This window comes from Aureococcus anophagefferens (genome assembly GCF_000186865.1).
Source record: "Aureococcus anophagefferens unplaced genomic scaffold AURANscaffold_3, whole genome shotgun sequence".
NCBI lineage: Eukaryota > Pelagophyceae > Pelagomonadales > Pelagomonadaceae > Aureococcus > Aureococcus anophagefferens.
The window spans coordinates 2,350,982-2,367,395 of NW_008705563.1; the positions used below are offsets into that span (position 1 = coordinate 2,350,982).

The 16,414-nt window shown below is 73.4% G+C and overlaps 8 protein-coding genes across 8 annotated transcripts; 5 read left to right on the plus strand and 3 right to left on the minus strand.

Moving 5' to 3' along the window:
- Nucleotides 1–224: 224 nt before the first annotated feature.
- Nucleotides 225–1,760, minus strand: AURANDRAFT_70932 (hypothetical protein; the record flags this gene model as incomplete). Its single annotated transcript, XM_009035652.1, has 1 exon — nucleotides 225–1,760. One exon carries the CDS (start codon nucleotides 1,758–1,760, stop codon nucleotides 225–227), a length of 1,536 nt encoding a protein of 511 aa, XP_009033900.1.
- Nucleotides 1,761–2,628: 868 nt separating this feature from the next.
- Nucleotides 2,629–3,132, minus strand: AURANDRAFT_21483 (hypothetical protein; the record flags this gene model as incomplete). Its single annotated transcript, XM_009035651.1, has 1 exon — nucleotides 2,629–3,132. The coding sequence occupies one exon, from the start codon at nucleotides 3,130–3,132 to the stop codon at nucleotides 2,629–2,631; it is 504 nt and encodes a 167-aa protein (XP_009033899.1).
- Nucleotides 3,133–3,513: 381 nt separating this feature from the next.
- Nucleotides 3,514–5,873, plus strand: AURANDRAFT_70934 (hypothetical protein; the record flags this gene model as incomplete). The annotated part of the gene is made up of 2 exons (XM_009035534.1): nucleotides 3,514–4,453; nucleotides 4,510–5,873. 2 exons carry the CDS (start codon nucleotides 3,669–3,671, stop codon nucleotides 5,855–5,857), a joined length of 2,133 nt encoding a protein of 710 aa, XP_009033782.1.
- A 1,399-nt stretch (nucleotides 5,874–7,272) lies between these two features.
- On the plus strand, nucleotides 7,273–7,956 carry AURANDRAFT_14137 (hypothetical protein; the record flags this gene model as incomplete). Its single annotated transcript, XM_009035535.1, has 1 exon — nucleotides 7,273–7,956. A coding segment is annotated over one exon (684 nt), but the record flags the coding sequence as incomplete, so codon positions are not given.
- A 26-nt stretch (nucleotides 7,957–7,982) lies between these two features.
- On the minus strand, nucleotides 7,983–9,242 carry AURANDRAFT_61856 (hypothetical protein; the record flags this gene model as incomplete). The annotated part of the gene is made up of 1 exon (XM_009035650.1): nucleotides 7,983–9,242. One exon carries the CDS (start codon nucleotides 9,240–9,242, stop codon nucleotides 7,983–7,985), a length of 1,260 nt encoding a protein of 419 aa, XP_009033898.1.
- A 178-nt stretch (nucleotides 9,243–9,420) lies between these two features.
- AURANDRAFT_21507 (hypothetical protein) lies at nucleotides 9,421–10,437 on the plus strand (the record flags this gene model as incomplete). The annotated part of the gene is made up of 1 exon (XM_009035536.1): nucleotides 9,421–10,437. The coding sequence occupies one exon, from the start codon at nucleotides 9,421–9,423 to the stop codon at nucleotides 10,435–10,437; it is 1,017 nt and encodes a 338-aa protein (XP_009033784.1).
- An 898-nt stretch (nucleotides 10,438–11,335) lies between these two features.
- Nucleotides 11,336–12,635, plus strand: CRT1 (putative calreticulin precursor, calnexin; the record flags this gene model as incomplete). Its single annotated transcript, XM_009035537.1, has 1 exon — nucleotides 11,336–12,635. One exon carries the CDS (start codon nucleotides 11,388–11,390, stop codon nucleotides 12,555–12,557), a length of 1,170 nt encoding a protein of 389 aa, XP_009033785.1.
- Nucleotides 12,636–13,798: 1,163 nt separating this feature from the next.
- Nucleotides 13,799–15,577, plus strand: AURANDRAFT_61859 (hypothetical protein; the record flags this gene model as incomplete). The annotated part of the gene is made up of 1 exon (XM_009035538.1): nucleotides 13,799–15,577. One exon carries the CDS (start codon nucleotides 13,799–13,801, stop codon nucleotides 15,575–15,577), a length of 1,779 nt encoding a protein of 592 aa, XP_009033786.1.
- Between the last annotated feature and the right edge of the window lie 837 nt (nucleotides 15,578–16,414).

Genomic DNA, 16,414 nt, shown 5'->3' on the forward strand with positions numbered 1-16,414 from the left:
CGCGTGCGCGCGCCGAGGCCCGCGAGCACGGCCACGTGCTCCTCGACGGAGCCCTGGATCGCGAGCACGCCGACGAGCGGGCCGTCGTCGTCGGCCATGGCGTTTGTGGGATACGCGCGGCGCTCGCAGAGGGCTGGCGCGGCACGCAGCGGTGCTGTCTCTCCAGTCAGAGGCAAGTTCCGCGATCGCTGAAGTCTGCAACTTGACGGCAAGGACCGCTCCCGTTACGCCTCCCGCAGCGCGTCGTGCAGGGGCGACAGCGTCGGCAGCTCGACGCCGGCCTCCGGGTCGGGCGGCTTCGGCGCCGGCGTGCAGCACGTCGTCTCGCCCCCGCGCGGCGGCGGCGGCACCGGGAGGAGCGCGTCCGCGACGTCCGCGAGGACCTCGGCCGCGACGTCGTCGAGCCCGTCGTCGGCGTCGTCCTCCGCGGCCTCGACGACGGGCCGCCGGTTGCGCGCCGCGGCCTTGAGGCAGCGCGCGACGCGCGCGATCGCCAGGGGCCGCGCGGGCGGCGCGCGCGCGCCCCGGAGGCTCGGGTCCGCGCGCCGCCGCGCGAGGCCCGGCTCGTCGGCCGCGCCGTGGCAGAGGGAAAAGTAGGCATAGAGCGACGGCGACACGGCGCGGTAGTCGACGCCGAGCGCGTACGGCGCGAGCGGCGGCCGCGGCGGCGCCGCGAGCCGCGCGTTCGAGAGCGGGCCCGGCGGCGGCGGCGGGTCCGCGTCGCCGCCCCTGGGCGGCGCGTAGAAGGCCCAGGACCGCCAGGCGCGGAGCCACTCCTCGTCGACCAGATAGAGCACGTCGCTCGGGTCCGTCGGCCGCGGCGGGTCGAGGCTCCGCGCGACGCGCGGCTCCTCCTCGCGCCACACGCTGTCCACGTCGACGCGCAGCAAGCCCTCGAGGAGCGCGGGGCTGTAGGCGCCTACAAGCAGGCCCAGGGACCGGTGCAGCGCCATGAAGCGCCGCGCGAGGACGCGGCCGATCTCCGCGGGCGTCTTCCGCCGCCGAAAGTCCTCCTGCTTCCGCGCGCGCTGCAGCAGGCCGCGCACGCGGCACAGGGGCTTCAGCGCCCGGTAGGACGCGGCGTCGACGAGGCGCAGCTCCCGGAGCTCCGTCGCCTGGAGCCGCGCGAGCGCGTCCGCGACGGCCTCCGCGGGCGCGCTCTCGACGGTCGTGACCCGGCCGCAGTAGGACACCTCGAAGTCGAACTCGAGGATCGCCGTGCGGTCCGGGTCCAACGCCCAGCGCGCGCCGACGCAGCGCGTCGCCAACAGGCCGCACGCGCGGCGCCGGCGGGACCGCGGCGCGCCGAGCGGCCGCCGCGCGTGCAGCGCGTCGTCGGGCGACCCGTCGAAGTGGCCGTCGCCCACGAGCCGCGGCAGCCGCTGCACGAGGTCCTCCGTGCGCTTCGTCGCGCGCGCCGCGAGCAGCGCGTGCGCGACGAGCGCGGCCGCGTGCGGCGCGCACCGGTCCGGCCGCGGCTCGAGGCCGGGGCACCCGTGCGTCGCGTCGTGGGCCGCGAGCGCGCGGAAGACGTAGGCCTCGAAGTGGCGCTCGCGCCTCGCCAGGAGCCGCAGGCAGTTCACGCGCAGGTTGTCGCGCGTCGCCCAGGGCGGCGCCTTGGGGTGCACGTCGAGCACCTCGTGGGGCGCCTGCATGGCGTTGATCACGTAGGCGCTCAGCGTCGGCGGCAGGTCGTCGCGCTCGTCGAGCTCCACGGCGTCGTCGCCGCAGCCGCACAAGGCGTCGCCGAGGGCGTCCATGTGTGTTTTGTGTTTACGCTGACATGCACTCCACAGGAGCCATGCTCTGGCAGGAGGCTACCTAAAAAAAAGTACCAGACGCCACCCCCGGTTCTTGGTGCCGGCCACCGGCACCCACCCACCCACCTCCCGACCAATCAACGAGCTCCTTTTGTTGTTGGTTGCCTTCAAGTTGCCGCGTCGCGCGCCGCTGGGCGATCGCTGAATTGCCACACCGCGCGCGCCGCGTAGCGCCGCGGTTCGACCCGGAGTCGCCGGTGCCGCTGCAGGAGGCGGCCGCCACCGTGCGGCCGCGGGCCCGCCGACGAACGCCGGGCGCGGCCTGACTCGACGAGGACACCGCCGTGCTCCATGGCACCTATTCCCGACTCCCGGTGCGACGCAGGACGCAGGACGCGCGCGGCCTCCACACGCGCGCGTGCGCGTTACAAGTACCCTTTAAGTACACTTTGGATTTTTGAAACCCGACCTCCGGGCCCACCCACCCACTGGGGGGTGCCGTCGGATCTTTTGTCCGTGGTCGACTCTCGGCTCTGGAAATAATTTAATTGTGGAAATTCGTCTCCGTCGCCGTCGCTGCGCCTGCGCGGCGAGCCGCTGTCGCCGCCCCAGAGGGCTCCTCCCACGCGAACCCCCAGACGACGGCTCCGGCAACGCGTCGTCGCCGCCCGTCTCGCCCCGCGCGACGTCGTCGGCGCGTCGTCGAGCGACCTTCGCATAGCACGAAGGCGCGAGGCCAGAGACGACGCGCGCCCGACGCCCGAGCGGAGGTGGTTGTTTTTATTTAAGGTGATCGACGAGCGAGGGATGGCCCGCCCGCGCGCGCGTCGCCGGCCCGCGGCGCGGCGGCCGTTTCTCCGGCCGCCGCTTAGAAGACGCGGAAGACCTTCTTGACGTTGAGGGACTGGTTGACGGCGGGCTCGTGGGTGAGGACGTTGAAGCGGACCGTCTTCGTGAGGGGCCGGCACTGGCCGACGGTGACGATGTCGCCCTCCTTGACGTTCTCGAAGCAGGGGCTGCAGTGCACCGACATGTTCTTGTGGCGCTTCTCGAAGCGGCGGTACTTGCCGCACCAGTTGAGGTAGTCCCGGCGGATGACGAGCGTGCGCTTCATCTTCGTGGAGATGACCATGCCCTTGAGGATGCGGCCGCGGATCGACACGTTGCCCGTGAAGGGGCACTTCTTGTCGACGTACGAGCCCTCGAGCGCGAGCTTGGGCGTCTTGAAGCCGAGGCCCACGTTGCGCACGTAGCGCATGCCCTTCTTGCTCTTCTTCGCGAGCGCGCGCTTGCGGCCGATGAAGACCGCATCCTGCTTCTGGTACGCCTTCTCCGTCTGCTCGGCCTCGCGGAACGTCCCGGCGGCGGGCATCTTGACAACCTGTGAGGGCGCGGCGGGTGAGCGAACAGCCTTTTCGTGCGGGAGTGCGCGCGGCGACCCCGGCGTCCCGTCCCGCGTCGCGCGCGCCTCTCTGTCGCGTCGGGGCGGCCGCAGAGCGTCGGCGAGCCGCGCAGAGCGTCGGGCGCGTCTTTCGGCGCGTCTTCGCGTCCGCAGCGTCGCTCCGTTGCCCTGCTGCCGGCCCCGACGCTCTCACCGCCGCCGCGCGCGTCTCTCGCCGCCCTCATCGCGGACACCGCCTCGCACGGCGACTAGCTCGCTCTTTTGTTGTCTCGGCTTGGCGGCGATGAGAGAGAGAGATATTCGCCTGGGGTCTTGGCCGGGGCTAAATCGACGCTCTCGAGCGGCGCACAATGCCCGCGCAGTCCGCGTCCTGGCGCACGTAGTAGCGCGCGGACCCAGCCGTTGTCGTCCATCAATTCTCTGACAACCGTGGACACAGCCCTCCATTGGCCCGGACCCGGAGCATCGCTCTTCGCTGAAATCGCCGAAACGCCACCGCACCCATCATGTTCTCCAAGTTCACGGAGAAGGCGTCGTCCTACGCGTCGACGGCGGCGGCGGCGGCGAACGCGACCTACGAGACGGGCAAGCAGGGCCTGAGCTCCGTGCCCTGCGACCGCTGCGGCGTGCCGCACAACGCGCTGCTCCGCCTGTCGACGTGCCCGGTCTGCGGCGGCCGCGTCTGCAAGGGCTGCAGCGCGCAGCTCGTCGTGCCCGACGCGTGCGCCAAGTCCGGCGCGGGCTCGAGCGGCGAGGTGAGCGTCTGCGCGCGCGAGTGCGGCCCGCGCTGCGGCGAGGCGAACGCGGCCGCGTTCCGGCGGGCGTTGGCCGCGAGCCACGCGGCGAACGTGACCGCCTTCTTGGAGGACCTCGCGAGTGGCCGCGCGGCGGGCGAGACCTACCCGCGGCCCGGCGCCGCCGTCGCGGACACGGGCGCGTCGGCGACGGCCATGCGCCTCGCGCCGCTCGCGCTCGAGGCGCTCAAGCTCAGCGGCTATTCGGACGTCGTCCGCGCGTACCAGCTCGCCGAGGGCGGCATCGCGGCCGTTTTGTTGACGCCGACGTTCCGCATCTTCGCGGAGCGCGTGCTGCCCATGCTGCGGCGCCACGTCAGGGACGCGGGCGAGGCGACGTCCTACAAGACGCGCGGCGCGGCGGAAGCGGAGCTCGCGCTCCGTCTCTACTACCTCGCCTGCGGCGACGCCGTCGGCCGGCTGCGGGCCTGCGGCGCGCCGCGGGAGGCGACGCGGCGCGGCCCCGCGGCCTCGGACGACGTCCTCGACGCGCTCGGGTGCGGGCTCGGCGCCGCGGAGATGGGGGTTTCGTTCCGCGACGCGCGCTCCGTAGGTACTGGATCGGCCCCGCGCAGTGGCTCTACGCGGCGAACGAGTTAAGGAAACCGCAACACACGCCCGACTGGGCGGCGTGGTACTGCAAAAAACTCTGCGAGACGTCCGGCGGCTGGCGGCTCCTCGCGTGCGTCGGCGCGTCGCGGTCCGAGAACGCCCGGTGCTCCGTGCCGTCGCTGCCCAAGGTGCGGTTCCCCGCGTGGTGCCTCGCGGCGCGCGGCGACGAGGCCGTGCTCGCGATCCGCGGCAGCCAGACGCCCGGCGACTGGGCCATCAACAGCGACGCCGACGAGGCGCCCGTCTTCGGGGTCGACAGCGCCTGGGTCGCGCACGGCGGCATTTTGCGGGCCGCGCGGGCGATTTTGAACGACTGCGGCGCGGGCGAGGCCGTCGACGCGCTCCGGGCGCGCGGCGTCCGCGTGACCTGCGTCGGCCACTCGCTCGGCGGCGGGGTCGCGGCGCTCGTCGCGACGTTGCTGAACGACCACGGGGCGCTGCCCCGCGTGCGCTGCTACGCGTTCGCGACGCCCGCGTGCGTCTCCGCGGACCTCGCGGCGTTCCTGAAGCCGACGGTGACGTCCTGCGTGCTCCAGGACGACGTCGTGCCGCGGCTCTCCGACGCGACGTGCGCGCGGCTCGCCGCGGACCTCGTGAACGACGACGCCAACTACCGCGCGAGCTTCGCCAAGGACCGCGCGGCCTACGCGGGCCACGTCGCGACGCTGGGAAAGGGCGAGGGCATGGTCCACGACGCGCGCGAGGACGCGCTGCCCCTCGAGAGCTTGGACCGGCGCGCGGCGTCGCCGACGCTCTCGGGCCGCAAGTCGGCCGCCGCGCGGCTCGTCGTGCCCGGTTTGGTCGTCTTCCTCGCGGGCGTCGACGGCAACTACGAGGCCCACGCGACGGACGGCGACCTGCCGGAGCTGAACAAGGTCCAGCTCACGCCGCGCGCGGTGAACGACCACGACGTCTCCCAGACGGCCTTCGCGCTCCGCGTCGTCCGCGCGACGCGGTCCCGGCGGCCCCGGGAGCGGCCCGCGCCGCCCTTCCGGCCCGCGCTCCTCGCGGACAACACGTGGGCGCCCTGCGCCGTCTGCGGCTCCGACGTGACGTGGACGTCCGCCGTGCGCGGCAGCGACGCCGCGCGCGCGAGCGCGACGCACCACTGCCGCGCGTGCGGCGCGCTCGTCTGCGCCTTCTGCGCGCCCGCGGGCGACCGCGTCGCCGGCGACGGCATCGCCCAGTTCACCGAGCTCCCGGACAAGCGCGTCACGATCCCGTCGATGGGCTGCCTCGGCCGCGTCCGCGTCTGCCGGCCCTGCGGCTTCAACGCGTATAACCTGTAGTTAGCAGCGTGCCTCGCGACATCTCTAGTGGTTGCGCCAGCACTCGCTCTTGCCCGTGGCGCTGTCCGGCTGGCACGTGAGCTCGGGGCAGCAGTCCGCGCTCTGGGCGCACTCGTCGCCCTTGGCCGCGCACGCGGCGCCGGCGAGCTTCTTCCAGTAGGAGACGCGGCCCGGCGCCCAGGTCGCGACGACGACGTCGCCGTTGGGCAGGATCTGCGCGTCGTGCGGGTGCAGGTGGCCCTCGGCGCCGAGGAGGCCCGAGACGTTGAGGATCGCGAGCGTCTCGTCCTCCGCGTCGACGATGGCGACGGGCCCCTCGAGCGCGGGCAGGATCGCCAGGCCGCCGAGGGCCGGGTAGGACCGGATGTTGCAGATGCGGTCGATGCCCTCGACGCGCGCGAGGTCCTCGAAGTCGAAGACGCCGCCCGTCTTCGCGTCGAAGGAGAAGCGCTGGAGCCGGTGGTTCTCGCGCTCGCTGACGACGAGCTGGCCGCGGCGCGCGTCGTAGGTGATGCTGTGGCACGTGGCGAACTGGCCGTCGCCGCCGCCGCCGCCGCCGAAGGTGTGGTTCGCGTAGGCCCCGTCGCGCGTGAAGACGTGGATGAGGTTCGACCCGTAGCCGTCGGCGAGGTAGACGTAGTCGCCCTCGGGCGGCACGGCGAACCACGTGGGCTTGTAGGGCTCGAACTTGCTGTCGTTGTTCGGCGGGCCGCGCACCTGCCACACGACGTCGCCCTCGAGCGTCGTCTTCGTCAGGAGAGCTCGCCGTTGTTCGCGTGGTACAAAAACGTCTCGGACCCCTCCACCGCGAGCCGGAGGCCGTGGGGCGTCCCGACGCAGAGCGGGCCGCCGGCGCCGAGGATCTCGCCGCCCGTGCCGTCGGGCTTCCAGCGCACGAGGCAGTGCGTGTCGTTCGTGTGGTCCGGCTCGTAGGTGAGGTAGATGTTGCCCGCGGCGTCGACCTCGAGGCCGTGGCTGTTGACCACTGCCGCGCCCTCGGGCATCTGGAGCTTGAGGGGCATGTATTCATACCTGTGCGGTGCAAAATAAGCGTGACCGTGACGGAGGGGATCGGCTGGTCAATGTAACGCTCAGTAAACGCCGAAGACGCACGTATAGTCACCCGACCCGCCGATGATGGCGCCGTCTGCGACGGCGAGGAGGGCGAGCAGCTTCATCGAGGCGGCGAGCATCTTCATTCCGATGGCTGCCCAGAAAGTCAACACATGGATACGAGGAGTGGAGCACAGAAGTTGCAGCAGTGCAGCATGGAGGCTCTGCGTCTCGCAGCGCGCCGATTCACTGCGACACGATGCCTTGCGCGGGCAACAACGCGACGCCTCAGCAGCGCCCCCGGCAGCGCCAACGCCTTCCGCGCGAAGCTCCAGACGCGGCCCCGCGGCTGCAGCCTCCAGTTCGCCGTAATCCCGTCGCCAGTCGTCACGCAGGCGATGGCCGCGGCCGGTGCCGACGCGATCTGCATCGATTTAGAGCACGGGCCCATCGACTACAAGGACGCGCAGGCCATGGTCGCGAGCGTCCGGGGAAGCGACTGCGCGCCCGTCGTGCGCGTGCCGTCCATCGAGCCGCTGAGCGTGAAGCGCGCGCTCGACCTCGGCGCCGAGGGCGTCGTCTTCCCGCTGGCGTGCACCGCCGCGGACGTGGAGCGCGCCGTGCGGACGCTCCACTACCCGCCGCGGGGCGACCGCGGCTTCGGTCCTTTTGTGGCCGCGTCCGCGAAGGGCTTCGAGTTCGCGGAGGCGGCGGCGCACTACGAACGGAACCCGCCGCTCTGCGTCGTCCTCATCGAGACGGCGGAGGCCGTGGACAACATCGACGCGATCTTGGCCGTCGAGGGCGTCGACGCCTTCCAGCTCGCGCAGTTCGACCTGTCGACGGCGCTTGGCGCCTCGGGCCGATTCGACGACCCGGGCTTCCTCGCGGCGGAGAGGCGCGTGGAGGAGGCGGCGTTTGCCCGCGGCGTCCCCCTCGGCGCCGTCGCGCTGACCGCGGACCGCGCGGCGGAGCTCCACGCGCGCGGCTACGCGCTCACCGTCGGCTTCGACGTGCACTGGCTCAAGGCGGGCGTCGCCGCGGCCTCCGCGTGGGTCGCCGACTAAGCTCCTTAGCCGCCGATGCGCATGCCCCCGAGGAACGCGGCCTGCTGCGTGTCGGCGACGTGGCGGAGCCAGTCGCGGTACCACGGGGGCTTGCCGCCGATGAAGTCGAGGAACTGCTCCATGGTGACCTCGCCGGCGCTGTGGCGGTCCGCGCACTCGAAGACCTGGCGCACCTGCGACGGGTTGATGCCCCGGCTCGTCAGGGGCGTGAAGTGGTCGCCGATGGCCGCGTGCTTGACGGCGCCCTTCTTGTCGACGTCGACGGTCTTGAAGAGGTGCGAGAAGGTCTGGAGGTCGCTGTAGTCGAGGAGCTCGCGGTCGTCGATGGCCGCGATCTCGACGAGGTCCCGCCCGGCCTCGTCCTCGACGGGCTCCGGCTCCTCCTCCTCCGCGTCGTCGTCGCTCTCCTCCTCGTCCTCGTCCGAGCTCGCGTCGCTGTCCTCGCCGGGCCGCCGCTTGTGCCGGATGCCGTCGGCGTCGTAGCGCCAGACGAAGGGCCGGCCGTCGCTGTCGTACTCGACGTGGCCCTCCTCCTCCTCGTCCGAGTCCTCCTCGTCCGAGTCCTCCTCGGAGTCTTCGCCGGACCCGTCCTCCTCCTCGGACTCCTCGGCCGACTCGTCCTCCGCGGCCGCGCCGGACGGCGCCTCCTCCCCCGCGGCGACCTCCGCCTCCTCCTCCGCGGCCGGCGCGTCTTTCTCGGCGGCGGCGGCGTCGTCCTCCTCCGCGGCCGCGGCCGCGGCGTCCTCCGCGGCGGGCTCCTCCTCCGCGGCGGGCTCCTCCTCCGCGACGGGCTCCTCCTCCGCGACGGGTTGCTCCTCCGCGACGGGCTCCTCCGCGACGGGCTCCTCCTCCGCGGCGGCCTCCTCCTCCGCGGCGTCCTCCTCCGCGGCGTCCTCCTCCGCCTCGGTCGCCCCGGCGATCTCGTCCATGACCGCGGCGTGCGCGTGCACGCGGTCGTCCCGCTCGGCCTCCTTGGTCTCCTCGTACCCGGGATCGCCGACGACGTCGACGAAGGCCGCGAGGAGCGAGCTCCGGTGCGGCGGCTTGACGCCCGCCGCCCCGGGATCGTCGTCGTCCGCGGCGGCGTCGGGCGCCGCGGGGGGCGCGGCGGCGTCGCCCCGGGGCTGCCCCTCGTCGCCCGGAGGCAGCCCCGGTTCGCTCGCGCGGCGCGCGTCGTTGACCTTCTGGAGCAGGGTCGTCGGCGACGCGGCGTCGGGCTTCTCGGTCCCCTTCGTCGCCCGTATGTAGGCGTGGGTGAGTGCCATCCCTTAAACCATCTTCTGCAGTTTTTGTGAGGTTTTAGATGAACCTCACGATCCGATGATATTCAGCCAGAACGTCGTTTTTTATTGAATTGATGTCAGTGGGCAGCATCGCCGCTCAGAGCTCTCCTGCGACGCACCGTCGTGGGCCGGCCGCATCGCCGCTCCGCGCGCGGCCGCCATGTGGGGCTACGGCAGCGCGCGGCTGGCGCTGCGCGCGCTGACGACGCGGCGCCTCGACCGGCGGGACGCGGCCCTGGAGGAGCTGGACGCGGAGCCGTCGTCGTCGCGCTGGGCGGCCCTGCGCCAGCGCTACGACCTCGGCGAGGAGCTGGGCTCCGGCGGCGGCGGCCGCGTCTTCAGCGGCCGCTGCAAGGCCCGGGGCCTGCCCGTGGCCATCAAGGCCGTCAAGGCCCACCTCGCGGCCGAGCTCCCGCGAGAGGCCCAACTCCTCGGCGAGGCGCGGCACCGCGCGGTGCTCCGCGTCCACGAGTGCCTCCCGGAGGACGGGTTCCTGGTCACGGAGCGCCTCGACGGCGGCGAGCTCTTCGACCGGCTCGCGCGCCGCGAGCTCGTCGGCGACGCGAGGGCGCAGCGGAAGGTCTTGGGCGACGTCTTCGACGCCGTCGCGTTCCTCCACGACGCGGGCATCGCCCACCTGGACCTCAAGCCGGAGAACATCGTCCTCGAGGATGATGAAGAGTGGAACGTGCGCCTCGTGGACTTTGGGTCCGCGCGGCGCGTCGACGGCCGCGACGGCCGCGACGGCGCCGTCGGCATCCACGACAGCCCGCGGACCGCGGCCTACGCGCCGCCGGAGCTGCTGCGCCGGGAGCGGGGCGTCGACCCGAAGAAGGTCGACGCCTGGGCCGCGGGCGTCGTCGCCTACTTCGTCTTCACGGGGCGCCACCCCTTCGACGGCGGCGGACCGGCGACGACCGACCGCGACGTCGAGCGCGCGGTGCTCGCGGGCGCGGAGGCCGCGGGCCGCTTCGAGGGCGCGGACTGGGCGCGCGTGCCCGCGGCCATGCGCGGCGCCGTCGCGCGCTGCCTGAGCCCGGACCCGGCCGCGCGGCCGACGCTCCGGGAGCTCGCGGACGCGGAGTGGATCAAAACCCCCGCGCCGCAGCATCGCCTCGTCCTCGACCGCGGCGAGGCGGCGCGCTGGGTCCTCGACGGCGGCGAGCGCGCGCCCTAGGTGGGCGTCGCCGCGCGCGGCGGGCTTGGCCCCCGTCGACGCGCGCGCGTTTAAAACTCACAGCTTACAGCATCTCCATGCCCTCGTCGTCCCCGCCCGCGGGGTGGTACTTGGCGCCCCCGGTGGGCGCCTTGGACGGCGCGGCCGTCGCCCAGCGCGCGACGCCGCCGACGCACGCGGCGGCGAGGACGAAGGCGACGCCGACGGCCGCGAGCACGCCCCGCGCGCCGGCGACCCACGCGGCGCCGTCGCCGCCGTCGTCGTCGTCGTGGCGCCGGCCGGCCGGGTTCATGAGCGACAGGTCCGGCGGCTGGAAGCGCGCGGGCACGGCCGCGGGGAGCGTCGGCCTCCGCGTCGGCCGGGTCGCGGGCGTCGCCGTCGGCGCGCGCGTCGCGCCGGCCGCCGTCGGCGGCGGCGACGGCGGCGGCCGCGCCGCGCACGGGGACCCCGCGTAGGCCCGGCCCGCGTCGGCGCAGGTCTGCTGGCAGTAGCGGTGGACGACCCAGAGCGAGCTCGCCGCGCACGACCGCGACGGGTGGTCGCGGACGTAGGCGCCGCAGCCGCCGGCGGAGCGCACGTTCTTCGGCGGCTCGTCGTTGCACTCGTCGAGCGGGAAGTGGGTCGTGCTCTTCGATTTCTGCGTCGGGGCGATCGACGGCGCGTAGGTGGGCTTGAGCGGTTCGCCGGGCGCGTCCAGCCAGCCCGGGAGGTCCAAGGTCGTCGGCGGCGCCGTGCCGAAGACCGCGAGCAGCGTCGGGTGCGGCGTCGGGTCGAGGAACGGGCGCGCCGCCGCGAGGGCGGCGACGTGCGCGAGCACGCGAAGCGGGCTGCCCATGCTCATTACTTCAAGGGTTTGGTGTTGACGCGAATATCAAGCGCCTTCGTGGTCGCCGATCGCGAAGCAGCTCCACGCGTCCAGCCAGCCTCGCCGCAGCTGCCAAAAAATCACCATGCGCGTCCTCGCCGCCTCCCTCCTCGCCACGGCGTCGGCCAAGGTCTACTTCGAGGACAACTTCGACGCGGGCATCGGCGACAAGTGGGTGCCCAGCGAGTGGAAGGACGCCGAGTCGACGGGCAAGTGGGTGCACACGGCGGGCGAGTGGTACGCCGAGGGCCAGGAGGCCATCGCCAAGGGCATGCAGGCGTCCGAGGACATGAAGTTCCACTCCATCTCCGCGCCGCTCGATTCCGAGGCGACGACGGTGGGCAAGCCGCTCGTGATCCAGTTCACCGTCAAGCACGAGAAGAAGGACTACGCGTTCTGCGGCGGCGGCTACATCAAGCTCCTGCCCGGCAAGGTCGACGCCAAGGCCTTCGGGGGCGACACGCCCTACAGCATCATGTTCGGCCCGGACCTCTGCGGCTACGACATCTCGCGCGTGCACCTCATCTTCGAGCACGGCGGCGAGAACCTGCTCAAGGAGGAGGAGATCAAGCTCGACTACGCGGACAAGGACGAGTTCACGCACCTCTACACCATGGTCCTCGAGGCCGACGGCTCCTACGAGGTCTTCTTCGACCAGGTGTCCAAGGCGTCCGGCAAGATCGTCGACGACTGGGCGTTCCCCGACGCGGAGGTCAAGGACCCGGCCGTGTCCAAGCCCGAGGACTGGGTCGACACGAAGAAGATCCCCGACCCGGCGGCGGCGAAGCCCGAGGGCTACGACGACATCCCCGCGGAGATCCCCGACCCGGACGCGGAGACGCCCGAGGACTGGGACGAGGACGAGGACGGCGAGTGGGAGCCGCCGATGATCGACAACCCCGAGTTCAAGGGCGAGTGGAAGGCGCCCATGATCGAGAACCCGGACTACGTCGGCGCCTGGGTCCACCCCATGGTCGCCAACGCCGACTACAAGCCCGAGACCTACGCCAAGTACTCCGGCCTGTCCACGGTCGGCTTCGAGCTCTGGACGGTCAACGCGGGCTCCATCTTCGACAACATCCTCGTCACCGACGACAAGGCCTACGCGGACAAGGCCGCCGAGGCCACGTGGAAGAAGCTCAAGGACGGCGACGAGAAGGCCGCCAAGGACGCGTGGAAGAAGCTCAACGAGCCCGAGGAGGACGACGAGGACGACGCGGCCGACGACGAGGACGAGGAGCACGACGAGCTCTAGGCGCGCCGCCGCCGCTCGCTGGCCGCGGGCACCGAGCCCCCGGGCACCTTTTCCGCCCCTGAACTAAACGTCCACGCGACCCCCTCCTAGGCGCTCGCGCCGTCCGAGTCGCCGGACTCCTCGGAGTCGGCGAGCAGCCCGAAGGCGCTGGCGCCCGCCGGCGCGGCGGCGTCGTCGTCGTCGGAGTCGGAGTCGGCGAGCAGCCCGAAGGCGCTGGTGCCCGCCGCCGCGGCGGCGTCGTCGTCGCTGGCGTCGTCGTCCTCGGTTTCGTCGGGTTCCGGGGCGTCGAGCGCGAGCGCGGCCGCAGCTTCGGCGAGCGCGGCGTCCGAGGAGTCCGCGCGGGCCTTGGCGCGTCGCGCGCCTCTCGAGAGCTTCGTATTCTGTTTGATGGCGCGCACGGTCTCGCGGTAGCCGCGCTCGAGTCCCAGCGCGCTCGCTCGAGGGTCGTCGCCGTCGCCTTCGGCGTCGCCCGGGACGTCGCCGTCCGCGTCGCCGTCGCCGTCGGTCTTCTCAGCGCCCGCTCCGTCCCGCGCCTTCTCGTGGCGCTCGCGGCGCTTCCGCTTGAGGATTTCCCGGCGGATCTTGCACGAGATGGGCTGGCGGCGCGGTCCGAAGAACGCGTTCGACCGGGCCTGCGCGCGCGCGTAGCCGACGACTGGCGCTTCGTCGGCGTCGCGCGGGGCCCTCTTGCGCGTGGCGGCGGCGACCAGGTCGCGCGCCGCGGCGCCCTTGCAACCGCTGAGCCGCACGGCCGATAGGTCCGCGCCGGCGCGCGCGAGCTCCTCCAAGCACGCGGCGTGGCCTCCGAGCGCGGCCTGATGGGCGGCTTGGTTGCCGGCGCGGTCGCGGAGCGTGAGGTCCACGCCGCCGTGACGAATCAGGAGCCGCAGAATGTGCACCTGGCCGCCCGCCGCGGCGGCGTGCGACGGCGTCCAGCCAGCGATGTTGCACGCGTTGGCATCGACGCCGCGGGTGAGCGCAGCTTTGACGCCCGTCGTGTCACCGCGCTGCGCATAGGACCAGATGTTGCCCGTGACTTCGCCGTAGCGTTGCCCGGCCTTCATTGCTCGCACGCCTGACTCACTTTTTCAGCTCCATGTTGCTGCCCGAAACTACAATGACCGCTTCACCATCTCAAACATCTTGGGAGTTGCCCCTGCTGAAACTCCGAGCTGCAGCCAGGTCGGGCTGCCCCTCGGGAGCGCCGGGAGGGCGCCAGCTTTCTGTCCCATGCGGCGGCCATGATCGCCGCGGCGGCGGCGGTCGTCGCCGGCGCGTGCGCGCGCTGCCTGCGCGCGTGCCTCGCCGCCTGGCTCGCGTCCTGCGCCTCGCTCGTGCGCTTCGTCCACACCTCCTGCGCCGCGGCCCTCGCCGCCGCGCGCTGGAGCGCCGGCGCCGCCTGGTTCGGCGCGTCGGCCGTCGCCGTCGCCGCGCCCGTCGCCGCGGCCCTCGCCGTCGCCTGGGCGGCGAACGAGTGGCTCGGCGTCGCGCGGTCGCGCGCGGCCGCGGCCGACGAGCAGAAGCGCCTCGCGCGCGCGCGGCGGAAGCCGGGCCACGCCGTCGCGCTGCCGGCGTCGCCGGAGCGGAGCCCGCCGTCGCCGGCGTCGCCGTCGCCGCTCCGCGCCGCGAGGAAGGTCGCGTCGAGGGCGACGGGCGTCCGCGACTTCTTCGGCGGGAAGCAGCGCCGGTCCTCGTCGTCGAAGCGGCTCTGCTTCGAGGACGAGGCCGTCCAGGAGGCGCTGCCCGCGGGCCCGCTGCGGGACCTCGTGCACGCCTGCGACGCCCCCCTCGTCGAGGCCCAGCTCTGGCCCGGCGACTCGCTCATCGCGTACTGCGGCCGCTTCCTCTCGCAGTGCCACGGCGACGTCGCCGCGGCGCTGCGGGGCGTCGAGCGCGACCTGGAATGGCGCAAGTGGAAGGGGCCCAAGGACGTCGTCGCCCGCGGCGACGACCTCGCGCGGATCCTGGGCCTCAGCGCGGGCGACGTGAAGCGGTGCCTCCCGCTCTGGGTCCAGGGCGGCGACGCCGTGGGCCGGCCCTTCGTGATCTGGCAGCTCGGCCGGAGCGACCTCGGAAGGCTCTTCGCCAAGACGACGCGGCCCCGGGTCGAGTGGTACATGGCGCTCCACGGCGAGGTCGTCGCGCGCGCGTGCGGCGCCGCGAGAGCGGAGGCGTGGTCCCTGCTCCTGGACCTGCGGGGCCTCGGCTGGCGCCACGCGTGCTGCCGCCACCTCGTGCCCTGGCTCGCCGACGTCTACGACCGCGAGCGGCACCACAACCCGGAGCGGCTCGCGGAAATAACGGTCGTCAACGCGCCCGACTTCGTGCTCCGGGCCTACGCGCTCGCCGCGCCGCGGCTCTTGGACGCGGCGACGGTGCGGCGCGTCGCGATGTTCGGGCGGTCGGGCTGGGTCGCGGACTTGAGGGCGAAGGTGCCCGCGGCCGAGCTCCCGGAGGAGTACGGCGGAAACGCGCGGTCGCGGCTCCACGAGCTCTGGCCCACGCCCCTCGACGACGGCCGGCGGCGCGCGCCCTGGGCCGCCAAGGCGCCGGCGCGCGACGAGCCCGACGACCCCTTCGCGCACCTGCCGCCGTCGCACCGCCGCGCGCACGAGGACGTCGTCGACGGCGCCGCGGGCCACGACCTCGTCGCCGTCTCCGTCACCGTGCCCGCCGAGGCACCGCCGGAGCCGCCGGCGCGGCGGCCGCCGCCGGCCGTGAAGCGGCGGACGCGGTCCTTCACGGCGAAGACGCCGTCGCCCGAGAAGCCGCCGGACGAGAAGCCGAAGCGCGCGAAGCGCAAGTCCGCGTCCTTCAACTTCGGCCGCAAGCACGCCTTCGCGCCCACGGAGGCGCCGCCGCCGTCGCCCCTCGCCGACGCGACGCCGGGCCGCGGCACGCCGCCGCCGACGTCGCGGCGCATCGAGTCGACCATCCACCGCGACCCCGCGGACTTCGCGACCTTCGAGTCGCCGCCCGACGGCCTCCAGCACCGGCCCCTCGTGGACCCGCTGGCTTAACATCTTTGCTTTTATTAAAACTCACGCGGACGAATCCAGACCGAGGTGGCTCGCGACGGCGTCCGCGGCGGCGCGCGCGGCGCGGTGGCAGCCCTCGAAGCTGCTCTCGACGCACCAGTCGCCCGTGAAGACGAGCGCGCCGCCCGAGGCCGTGACGACGGGCGGGTCGGGGCGCGCCGGCGACTCGACCTGGCTCGTGCGCCAGTTGAGGAGCTTCGCGTGCTGGGGCCTCGGCACGGGCCGCCCGACGACGGCCGCGAGCGCGTCGAGCATCGACGCCCGGGCCGCGTCGCGCCCGTGCTCGCCGCGGCCCCCGCCGCGGCCCCCGCCGCGGCCCCCGCCGCGGCGCCGCTTCGCGCCGCGGGCGGCGTCGAGGCCCGAGACGCGGCGCCAGAAGGCGACCGTCGACTGCGCGACGACGACGCCGCCCGGCTGGACGACGACGGCGTCGAGGACGTCGTGGGCCTCGCCGCCGGCGCGCGCGCGCCAGGCCTCGTCGAGCGCTTCGACGAAGCGGGCGTCGCCGAACCACATGGCCAGCGAGTAGCGGCCGACGTAGTCCACGGAAGAGAGCGTGCGTACGACGTCCCGCGGCAGCGCGATGGGGCCGAAGCCCGGCGGCAGCGCCGCAGCCTTGCCCTTGTTCGTCCGCCGGTGCAGCGTCGCCTGCGACTGGAGCTCGCCCGCGGCGCCGATGTCTGCGTCGAAGAACTTCAAAATGTCCTTCGGCGGCATGGCGAGGACCTACGACGCGGGCTGCCTCGGATGCTCATTTCGTGGACGCGAGGACGCCGCGTCCGACGACGGCGGCGTAGTCCGCTTCCGCGTCGCCCGCGC